General features: G+C 37.2%; 1 protein-coding gene across 5 annotated transcripts in view; it reads right to left on the minus strand.

Annotated features, from left to right (window-relative positions):
* Nucleotides 1-6,513, minus strand: part of LOC134211060 (N-alpha-acetyltransferase 60) — a 36,218-nt gene extending 29,705 nt beyond the window's left edge. The window contains exons 1-3 of one of the 5 annotated variants that reach the window (XM_062687627.1): nt 6,373-6,513; nt 4,934-5,314; nt 4,556-4,841 (exon numbers count right to left, since the gene is read on the minus strand). In XM_062687627.1, the coding sequence (XP_062543611.1) occupies nt 4,556-4,841; nt 4,934-4,941 (294 nt within the window). In that variant the 5' untranslated portion in view covers nt 4,942-5,314; nt 6,373-6,513. Of the gene's footprint in view, nt 1-4,555; nt 4,842-4,933; nt 5,315-5,975; nt 5,996-6,110 lie in introns of those variants that run through there. The other 4 variants (XM_062687626.1, XM_062687628.1, XR_009978918.1 and 1 more) reach the window with 4 other exon arrangements.
* Nucleotides 6,514-12,642: the final 6,129 nt, after the last annotated feature.

Genomic DNA, 12,642 nt, shown 5'->3' on the forward strand with positions numbered 1-12,642 from the left:
CCATGGGGGAACCTTCGCCGGGCCCAGGGGGTACCTCGGAGAAAAATGCGTAATGGCGGATGAATTATAATTTTAATCAAAACTCATTGATAAAGTTTTGATAATTTTGTATATTTTTTATTTCAAAACAAACATAATTTGCATGGCGATCAAATAATCATGGCCTATTGAATCATACCCTCCACTACCAGTACAATTGATGAAGGGCTGTGGGACAAAAGATCAAAAGGACAAAACCTCGAATGAACAAATTTCAAAAATCTTCTTCTCAATCTACCTGATCAAAACAGAATGTTGAATAATATGTTAAGAATATGATTCTTAACTAAAAACTAGAGTCTATAGATTTGGAAGCCGCCATTTGAGATACATGAAGGCTTTTTCCCGAAAATCTTACTGCTTCGTTGCGAAAGAATTGGAAGCATCCTTCTACGGTGGACTCCTTTCGAGAGGTTCGGAAGCCTACTTTCAAGTGACCCGGGAGCCTAATTTTAAGAGGTTCGGATACTTTCTTTCAAGATGCCCGGAAGCCTTCTTTCAAGCTTTTTTCTATAAACTTTCTTTTTTTCTGCTTCTTTTAAAAACCTCGGAAGGGTCTTTTCAATGGGCTCGGAAGGCCTCCCTTAAAGAGGCTAGGAATTCTTCTTTCTAGATGCTTGAAACCGTATTCTCGAAAGCCTCAGAAGCGTCCTTTCAAGATACTCAGAAGCCTCCTTTTAAATGGCTTGACAGCCTTCTTTTAAAGGCTCGGAAGACTCCCTAGCAGAACAAATCGTACTGCTTTGGTTGCAGCAGCACTTATGTGACTCGATTTGGTCGTATACGAGTTACAGAAACTCTTGTATGACAAGGGCTCTTTTAAAAAGCTTGCCTTCTTTCAAGAACCAAAAAGGCTCGGAAGCCTCTTTACGAGTGGTTTGGAAGCTTCCTTTCAAGTGCTCGAAAACCTCCCATCAAGATGCTCAGAATTCTTTTTTTGAGAGGCTTGAATGCGTTTTTTTTTTTCGAGGTGCTCAGAAGCGTCCTTTCAAGATACTTAGAAGCCTCATTTCAAGTGGCTCGGAAGCCTTACATAAAATGGCTCGTAAGGTCATTTCAAGATGTTCGAAAGCCTCCTTTCAAGAGTCTCGGAAGCCTACCTTGAAGGGGCTCAAACACTTTCTTTCAAGAGGCTCGGAAATTTCTCGTCAAGGGACTCAGGATCCTTTTTCTAAGATGCTTGAAAGTATACTATGCCCAGGGTGTCGAGAATGTTTACAACCCGAGAACATCCTTGACTGGACTGAGAATCGAAATCGTTATCTCCGGATTGGCAATCCTACGCCTTTGCTTGCAAAGCTACTGGAGGAAGAACGATGTATGAACCTAATTTAAATTGGGAAGTTGCAAAGAAAATGTAAATCTCAGAAAAGTTTATGGAGAGCTATATATTGCCCGTCGGGTCAACTATAATGCAGCAGTTCGTAAGACGTATTGGACTGTAGCCATAGGTGGATTCAGCACTCATCCAGGAGGAGTGTAGGAATGTTGGATGTGCTATACTGCCGTTATACGCATAACTGTCCCATGTATATAGGGAATCCCAGCAAACATGGGACAAGTATGCGTATGACGGCAGTATATGAATCCCCCAATATGTACTACATGCTATAATGATGCGACGTCCGACGCAACTCACGTGAAGGAATAAAAATTATTATCAATGAACTGCCAATCTTCTTTGCGCGTCGTGTCGCATTACGTCTACTTTGGCCTCCCTGCTAGAATGACCACCAAACGCGGTTGCCAGTCCCAGCTTTAACGATGGGCTTTTCTATTATGTGCCACCGGGGGTTTATACTGACTTCGTGGCGGGTGCTTCTTTGTTCCAGTTTCCAGCGGTAAAGGTTAAAGCGGTACCCTTGTAGCCAGAGTCTCTTAATTCTCGTGTATACATGGATGAGACAGTGTGCCATGAGCTACAAAAGCTCACGTAGCACCGATTCTGTGCGACGAGAGAAGCTAGCGCGCGCATAAAATAACTGAGTGAGCGTGTCTCAATGTACGTCTCATGAGACTCATCTCATGCGCTAGGAATGCATAGTTGGCGTTACTTAGGCGACGATATTATTGAATGGAAATTTCCCGCCCTCGCTGTTTTACGCACCTCCGCTGTTGTTTGCAAAGGTTTGCCATGGCAAACAGCGCATGAGCTGATCGAATTGAGATGTCTCAATGCGACTCACCAATGTTAATGAGAGGTACACAAGCTTCGTGAGACTCGCGTGCGTTAAATTTCAAGTGCGCGTAGCAATATTTGCTCAATCTCACCCTTTTTTTACGCGTGCACGATGTCTACTAGTAGCAACGGTTGCGGTCGTCGGAGGTGATTACTGCAGAAAATTCATTCGCAACGATGGCTACGGGAGCGGATCAAGAGAGGCTTAATACTGACAAGGACAAATCTAGACCAACATTTGCAAAGGACGTAGCAGCCAAAATGTTGGCCTAGAAATAATATTCATTACATACAGCTACGTAGTCCAACGTCACCTTTGCGTACAACCCGATTGGGCTGCACCTTTGATTTTTGTTACAGAATTCATTTTACGTTCATAACCATGCCGCGAAACTACAAGAAATTTGCCGGAAGTCACATGTATGCTATTTTTTTTGAAAGTAACTTTGATGAAAGAAAAGTTCATATTGTCCACCCGGGAAGCCAGTCGACGGAATAATTTGAACCCAATAATAATTTCACGTTATCTTAACACAGAAAATAGTAAAAGTAAGGGTTACGGTGGTCAAACGATGTTGACTTCCCAAAAAACCAATACTGGTGGATGATTTGCTGCCTGGTTGCCTTTTCGAAAGAATTATCTCAAACAAAGTAGGTAATCGTGGAAAAAATGGATGACGTCTCAGGAAAAAGTAACCGTTTTAAGAACAACCTATCCAGGGAATATCTGATAGTGCACATCTTTCTCAAAACGACATAAAGAACTTTCAAACCGATTGCTGGAAAACATCAAATCGTCGAAAAAAGCGAAATAAGGGGGAGGACGGCTTCCTCAACTAAGGCCCCTGGAATGATAGCGTTGAAGAATGACCCAGGATCAAAGATCATTATAATTAAGTTGTTCTAAAGCATGTTATAATTGAATTCGCAGAACGAGCGAACATCCATCATTTTGATATTATGTTCATATTTTTTTTTTGTAGTATATCTGATTATATGCTCATTCCCTAATATGTGGAGACACATTAACAGTATCATATACTATTAGAATGATTTAATACTTTTATTTTAGAATTATGGAGAGAGAAGCCTGAAAAGTGTTACAAGTCACCCCGTTTGACGGTAGGTACTAACATTGTTTTGCACAACCTACAATTATGATTTTCGTTGAATCTGTTGAGTAACGTCAAATTTACTTTTAAACTGATGTATGTTTATCAATTTATGGTATCAATGAAAAATAAAAACGTAGTATATTTGAATCAGTCAAAAACAGAGTTTTAGCTAAGTCACATTTAGCGGGATTACCGTTATCTTTGAAATTCACATTCTGGTCTAGATATTAGATAAGAAGCAACGAAAAATAACTATCGTATTCGGAGACGAGCTAGCCTCGGGCTGAAAGTCTCCCTAATAAAGACATAAAAAAAAGAAAAAAAAAACTATCGTATTGTAAAATATAAAGACATGCTTGCTGAGAAGGTATTAAGGATCGTCCCTGGGATGCTCATCTTGCCCCGTCCTACCTTACGAATGATGCTATGCCAAAAATTGACATTTTAACATGCAATTGGCGATGCATTCAATGGTTGAGCGTTTCACAGCACAAATGGCCTCAAGTCGACCCATATCCAAAGTTTTGCATCCTATTTATCATAGGTACATAACTAATGTAAATCAGTCTACCAGTATAGATAATATTTATATAGCAGCTTTGATGAACATCAATAATGAATAATGTCAGCTGGACATCTTAAATGATGGTTACTAAATCAATTTCAAAAGCATATTTTAATAATTATTTAGGCTTTCACAATGCAGTTTTTCAGTTCATTACACTTTACATTTTTGCCGATCATCTCTAGTTATAATAATATGAATGTAATGTTCACTTATGTCATAACAAACGTAAGTTGTCTTGCCCCGTATGAAAATTTTACCCCAATTCGCCCCATTCTTCGTGGATAATAAATGGATGGATGATAAATTTCTGCTAGAAAGCTGTCACTTTTGTTTTGTTAGTTTTTTTTATTTTTTTTGTCCATTCGGTAAGAGCTTGGAATTACCAAGTAAACATTAACATCGAAATTCAAACTATTATGCCCTCGTTGGATAAAATTCTCATTTAACATATATTAATGTATAAATCAAGAAAAAAAATCATCTTGCGAATAAAAGTAGCAAGCATCGGTGATTTGAACAAATGAGAACACAATTTGTATCAAAATACTATAATCCACCTTTGATCAGAAAAAAATACCCTAGTTCATTCACCCATTTAAGTATTTTTTTGAAAAGTCACCTTGTTATTGATAACAATATACATATTTTACATACCTCCTTGTTCAATTTGTTGTACGGTTTAATTTCAGCTACGATCAAACCGATGATCGTAAAATTGTATACAGCTGCCAACGCGAAAAACCGTGTACTGGAAGTGATATCTTCGTACCATGATAAGGGGTAGTCTATCGGGAACCAATCCTGACATAGCGTTCGCACTTCCTCCAAGTCGTCTGGACAGAGAAAACGCAACTGCACATCATTTACCGAACACAGCGGAACCGATTTGGCCTTAAGCTGGTCCTCGGTTTTCGAGGATCCATGGTGAGCGTGATGGTACCTACCAAAACGAAAACCGAGAGAAAGAGAGAAAGAAGAAAAATACAATAATGAACCATTGGCATTGCAATGTTCAAAGTTCAAAACACTCACAGTCGCATTTTTGGTCCGTAATGACAAATCAATTATGGATAATCAAAAATAAATGTTGATATAAGGCTGCATCTGCGGTTCACTGTTCTCATTTCCGACAAGCTCTAAACGCTACACCTCACGACATCGCGCACTGCACCCGCACTTTCCGCTATGGAACAATCAACTACCTCGTAAACTATTTCAAGCAATGAGCGTATAGATCAACCAGTTCCAATTGAGCACAATGATAGAGTTTTTGATGATACTGTTATTGCTCGAAGACCACAAGCTGCGCACTAAGGCAAAGTTTTGGACAATGTACTCCATCCATTTCTCACTATGCTTTGTGTGAGCGATTCCCAATTTGTTTTTCACTTTTTTCGCATTTGGCTGACATTACTAAAATCGACAAAAAAAATACGAGAAAGGCAAAAATGAGACACCTTTAATAGATTCAACACAATACTAAAATCAAACAACACCACAATTGAAAACACCAGTCTTAACAGGTAGCTCAGTTGAGTAATTGAGAACAACTGCCCTAAGCAAAGTTAAACCGTTAGGGTGTTCAAAATAAACTGAATGTTGAAAAATTCAGGTTGTAATGAAATATATTTCAAAATCTCTAATTGAGTACACTGGGGTCACTTTTCACGCAATTTTGATTTTGTTGAATACAATATGCTACTTGATGGTCATGAGATGTAAAAAGATGTAGAGACAAGTTGGGTGCCGCTCTATGATATTTTAGATAATGATGGAAGAAACAAATCCGATATTTCAAATGTGCCTATCACAATAAACAGATTTGTTGCACTATGATGGTTCAGGTTAAATGAAGAATAAGCGTGACTTTATTAGGGTGTTAAACATGTTGATGATCGAATTGAAGAAAAATTAGGTGATATTAGGAAGGATGTGAAAGTTGAAATATGTCGACAAATCAATGAAATCGCGTAAAAAGCTTTCTTAGGTCCCTCAGCTTCACCCTAATTTACACTCACTCGTTGAGTGGTTGAATCAATTGATATTTATTAAATGCTATAAGAATCCGCGCTACCTCCTCTATATGGTTTGCTTTTTTCACATTTTCAAGTTGACGACAGAATATGATTAGATCAGTCCGTTCCCGTGCGTGCACCCAAATGTGTCGTTGTCGATAGCAATCGTTCCGTTAACTGTTCCAAGATCTTACCAGCTGAATGATTGCGCCATTGAAGACGGCAGTTTGCATAGTCGCTTCAGCAAAAACTAAACAAACGATACACATTCGCATCTCCAAGCTACCCTTGTATACAACTAAAGAAACGCTCCGTGAAAACACTATTCTTCCTATAATGCAATCGCTGCTGCCACCGTTCTGCACTTATATGAGAAGCCTTATGGACTTTTCTTTGTTTCAATTATCGATGCTTCCTTAAATTATATTATTCATTTTTTCTCGTCGTACTACGCACATACTACACTTTAGAACTTTCCATGAAATTGTTTTAGCAAAATGATAAGAATCGAACAACGGGAACTGCTTTAAAAACGCATAAACTTTCCTGGAAAACTAATTTACTGGATATCGCGAAATTCTGATACTTTATTCGCTGACAGATATAAATTATTGACATATTTTTATTTATTTAGTACAGTTTAGTACTAATGTAAATCTAAAGTGGACTGCAGGCGAGAAAAATATTGACAATATTATCAATTTCCCACCTTATCGGCCGCGACGATTTGTAATCGTCGCAAAGCAAACCCGAATAAAAAATACAGTAGAATTACAATACAATTTATTGTAACACTACTATTAATAACATTAAATTGGCAATAGATTATATTGTAAATGAAACCATAGAAATACATTAGAATGCATTGTTATGAACCATTTACTCAAACGTAAATGAAGTTTACGCAATAGAATGTACGGGTTGTTAAGTATCGTAGGGTAAAATGCCCAATAGTGGACTCCCTAGTAGCGGAATTTTGCTTTTCCTGTCATGAGGAGTAGAAATTTTCAACATATTAATTCTTCTTGATATCGAACAACAGGCTCTGCATTTCCTCTTCTCGATACATACATAAAACACCCAAATACACGACGTTATTCGTCAAAATTATCATTTTAAAGTCTAACTGAATTCGTCCTATAGTAGACCCCTTGGGGGTCCATAATAGGAAATTGCTTCCCTATAGTCGACACTTCATTTGATTTTCATGTCCCGTTTCGGGTCGTTCTTCTTCCCTATTATGGACCCTCCAAAATATTCCTGTAATGGACACTCTCGTGTTTATTTTTTATAGAATTGTAAAAAATCATCTAATTTTACTTTCCATAGCATTTCCAATGCATGTAATCAAATCATAGGACTGTAAGGTAGGTTCTCCCGATGGAATTTCATAGGAAAATGTTGACATTGTGCTGTAATAATGCAAAAATGGCTGGAGGGTCCACTATTGGTTAGGGGTCCACTATTGGACATTTTACCCTAACTATACAAAATCTGAGGATCGTCGATACATTTTTTTCGTCACACAATAGAGTGTATGGTTAATATATTGTTGAAATATCCGAACAAAACTGTTCAAAATACAATTGATTGTATTGTATTTGTATAGTAAAACAATATGATTTTAAATTTCTCAGTTGTGACAGCTTTACTGTTCAACAATGCAATTTAAAGGGAAAAAATGCATATTTGGTGCTATGAGGCAAATTTTGGTCTATAGTTTATATCCAACGTAAAGAAACGTTTAAAAATTATCAATCTATGAAACTTATGTACGAAAACGTTCCAAAACAATTGCAAGTATAGTTACATTAGAGAAATATGTTGATGTATTGTATCCTCAGTGTTGATACAATCTGTGCAACCATCAAGAAACAATGTATCCTATTGTATACCGTACATTTTATGGTAATTCAATTGTTTACACTATTGAACCAATAGTACATTTTTATCCGGGAATCGTCGCCGAAATCTTCGCCAGCAAAATGGCCATAAGATCTGTCAGATCAACTGTGAACAAAATTGTTTGATTTCAATAATCACATTATTTCCCGAAATTTAGTACTGTTTTTTCATGCATATTTTCATAATTTGGCTTTGAGCTACCACATATTGAAAATAATGATATTGGCGACGATTTTAAAGGTGCTTAAAAAGTGATCGGCGCGTTTTGTTACCAGCGAAACTGACAATACTTTTCTCATAATTCTTTTCTTCAATAAATACAGCCGGATGACACACAGCTATGCTTCTGGCTCCAGCATAAAATTCACGTTATTATTTTGCTATGGGCGTTATTTTCTGATACAATATTATTACCAAATATTCAAATTTGTTTTGCACCGTACTAACCATGTTGTGTTGAATGACGGTGTCATTATAATTAAATTGAAAATCGAACATATTTTTCACGGCACGGAATACGTGGTACATAACGAGAATAGTGATAAATTCATTCAAATCGCTTAACAACAATTACTCCATCACAGAAAATTAGTCCTGAAATGATGTTTTTGTTTACTAATTTTGAATTGTCAGTGGGGCCCACCGCGCGCTAACCCCAGAGATGTTGGCCACCATTTTTTCCCATTGGAGAGATAGGCGATGACAGTAGGGTGAATAAATATTTTTACTGATGATAAAAAATATTGGTTTGCCTTTCTCGTATAATAGGGTAAAACGCCCAATAGTGGACCCCCTAGTAGCGGAATTTTGCTCTTCCTGTCATAAGCCTTAGAAATTTTCAACATATTAACTCTGCTTGATATCTAAAAACAAGCTCTGCATCCCCTCTTTACGACACATACATAAAACACCCAAATATACGACGTTATTCGTTAAAATTAACATTTTAAAGTCTAACCGAATTCGCCCTATAGTAGACCCCCTGGGGGTCCATAATAGGAAATTGCTTCCCTATAGTCGACACTTCATTTGATTTTCATGTCCCGTTTCGGGGCGTTCTTCTTCCTATTATGGACCCCCAAAATATTCCCTATAATGGACACTCTTGTGTACCCGCATAATTACAAACTGTACATGGATATTTTCCCGTGCGGTCAACAACAGTATCCTTTACTGTTGACAACTGTTAATGAACAATCTCATATAAAGTTTTAACAGTTTGTGGTACGGTTATTTGACAAATAACATTATGTTGAATTGTCACCAATGTTGTTATGTCACCATAAAAAATCGTCTGTTTTCGCGTGCAAAATTTTCGCTCAACAGTATGATGAAATGTTGACATATAATGCAGGAAATAAAGAACATTTTGGAGACAGCATGTTATATGTTGACATTTAGTGATGTTGTCGAGCAGTTATGGTTTAATCGATCGAAAAGTATTCGATAACCGCAACGTAAACTGTGAAGCTATATCTTACATCGTAATAATGATTCTGACCATATAACATGCTGTTTTTTATTATGCGGGTATATTTTTTATAGAATGGTAAAAAATCATCTACACACTTAATTTTATTTACCGAGCTCGGTTGTCGAATTACCGATTTCTCAACAGCTGAGCTCTCGGTAGCCACCTCAGTAAAAAGTTCAAAATTTACCGAGCTCTCGGTTCTGCGAACTCGATGGTGAAATGTCAATTATTACCGAGCTGATCTGTAAAGATTACTGAGCACTCGGTAAAATATACTGAGCCATTCAGCAAAAAGCTAATGCGGACCCCGGTAATAAAAGGAACGAATGAAATTCAATTAGGCGATTAAAAAAATCCAAACAATAAAATTCACGATTGATTTTTAATTTCTTGTCTTTTTATTATACATCTATATCAATAAATAAATCAATAAATAAACAATTTCGTAGAAGATGATGCCCATTGCTGCAAACGGCCTTATCCAGCGAGATGAAGCAATGGCCGACTAATTATACCCTTTTCAGTGATTTGCCTGAAAATTTATAAATATGAATTATGATACCAAATTAACAAACCAATTAAAGTTTAACCATCCATTGGAACAAATTATTTCAACTTACCTGAATATTAAACTATAGTATACGATTGACATTATACTCTCAGCAGCTATCACGCGAGTAATCAAAACCGGAGTACTAAATTGCAAAAAAAATATGGCGTCACATTGAGAAGCGGCAAGCGGCAAGAGGCGAGATCGGTATTTATTATACCGGGTGCTCAGTAGACCGCATTGATTTTTACTGAGTTGTCGGTTTATTTTTTGACAAGTGCAGGATGTTTTCATAGAACTGAGTTGATCGGTAATATTTATTACCGAACCTCAGTATTTCAGTTCAAACTACTGAAACGTGCTGAAACATCGGTGAAAAATATTACAGATGTCAGTAAATTCTTCTGAATTAACTGAGTTCTCGGTTAAAATTTTCTTTACCGAATTAAATCTGTAAAAAAGATTACCGAGCTGAAATTCTCGATTTAAGTGTGTAATTTTACTTTCCATAGCATTTCCAATGCATGTCATCAAATCATAGGACTGTAAGGTAGGTTCTCCCGATAGAATTTAATAGCAAAATGTTGACATTGTGCAGTAATAATGCAAAAATGGCTGGAGGGTCCACTATTGTTTGGGGGTCCACTATTGGGTACTTTACCCTACTAAGCAGAGTTTGAAGAAATCTCCCTCAATAGATAACGAACAACGATAAAAGAAAGGCAAAAACTGTTCCGAACCGTTTCCATCTTAAATGGGAGTATTGTATATGTAGTATGGATGTACATCAATCAAATAAATTACAATAATGTGTTATTGAACAAAGAAATCAGTTTTCATTTTTCTCGCGATTTCAACGTATTAGTTTTTATTCATACTTTGTCAATTTATCTATAAATTATGCACAGATTTACACTTAAATGTTCTCATATTTCAGATTTCTCAAAAAAAGCTGTCATATATATTTCTTCTTCTTCTTCTTTTTTCTTTTTCTCTATAGATAAATGAGTTTCTATTTCTTTTGAGGCAATATAACTAACGAACGGATGGACCGATTTGCAAGATTTCCTTACTAATCGATTTGTCTTGAGGTCAGCTGTGTTTATGTGGAGAAAGAAAAATATTTTTGATTGAATAGTGAGAAAATTGTGAAAATGTATAAAGTTGGTGAGTTATGAAGAAATCCAATCAATCAAGTCAAAATCGATCTAGAGTGCGGCACTGCTAACAATCTTGCATATTACATTTGAAAAAAAAAAACCTGGTAATACTAAAGACACACTGGTGGTACAAGTACCACGGTTATATACCCTAGTACATATTGTACCATGGTTTTCCACGTTGTACCAGCATGGTACAAGGTGACACACTAGTGGTACAACTTGTACCATGGTACGAATACCACCAGTGTGTCATTATTGTTAGGGAAGATCCATAAAGTACGTCACGCAAAATTTGGCTATTTTCAACCCCCCCTCCCCCACTGTCACACTTTTTGTATTAAACCCCTAAAATTTTTGTAAGAGTCGTCACGCTGCTCGAAACCCCCCCTCCCCCCTGGGAGCGTGACGTACTTTGTGGATGGCCCCTTTAGGCTATGAACTATTCCACCGATTCCTTTAATTTTTAGTTAAAATTTGACAGTTCGATGGTTATTTCTCTGTGGTTAAAAATAACCCTGCTCCGGAGCATGGTTAGATTTGACAGTTCGATAGTTAAACTTTGTTCGCGAGAAAATTTTCGCCAAATCTATTTTGTTCCAAATAACTATCAATCTGTCAAAACTCAAATGGGTCGGCTTCGGGGTAAAGTTTTAACCACGATGGGAAAATAACCATCGAACTGTCAAATTTTAACTAAAAGTTAAACGAATCGCTGGAATGGTTCACAGCCTTAATATAGATTCAATTTTCAAGTTCCAGACAGCCATGCTCTCGATTCACGCTGCAGCTTGGTTCTTCGTACCAGCCCTTAAGATTACGCGCTTTGTTCCTTGTTGTGCATTAGATTGCACCTCAGATTTCATCTACAATCGGGCCTACAATTTTGATCTCCCGAACCGCGCACTGATGAGTCTTCCGTTTTCGTAAATAATTCACTGTTTTGATCCGCAATGTATCTAGTTTGGCATTATCCCCTTCCACTGCAAATTATAATTATTGACCTTTCCCGTCAAAATTGTATCTCGTTTAATTTTCACAGACGATTCTTTTGCTTATTTAAGGTCAACTTTCCCGAAGTACCCATACTTTTAAAAGCCTCTAATGCTACGTTTAGACAAGGCAGTTGAATTGAGCAAGTCGCTTGAATCGAGCGCGAACTGAACGTGTAAACACCTTAATTCAATTTACTTGAACGAAAAGAAAGTTAAACATGTTCAACTTTTGGCAAGTCAATTGAATTCAACTGAGTTGTTCAACTCACTTGCCCTGTCAAAACGTAGCATAACCATTTCGATTTTTGTTTTAAATTTAAAAAATACTTAGAGGCGTCCAAAAATATGGGTTCTTTGGCAATGTTGACACACTGGTGGTATTCGTACTATGGTACAAGTTGTACCACTAGTGTGTCACCTTGTACCATGCTGGTACAACGTGGAAACCATGGTACAATATGTACTAGGGTATATAACCGTGGTACTTGTACCACGAGTGTGTCTTTAGTAGGGTAAAGTACCCAATAGTGGACCCCCAACCAATAGTGGACCCTCCAGCCATTTTTGCATTATTACTGCACAATGTCAACATTTTGCTATGAAATTCTATCGGGAGAACCTACCTTACAGTCCTATGATTTG

This window comes from Armigeres subalbatus, chromosome 2, assembly GCF_024139115.2.
Source record: "Armigeres subalbatus isolate Guangzhou_Male chromosome 2, GZ_Asu_2, whole genome shotgun sequence".
Classification (NCBI taxonomy): domain Eukaryota; kingdom Metazoa; phylum Arthropoda; class Insecta; order Diptera; family Culicidae; genus Armigeres; species Armigeres subalbatus.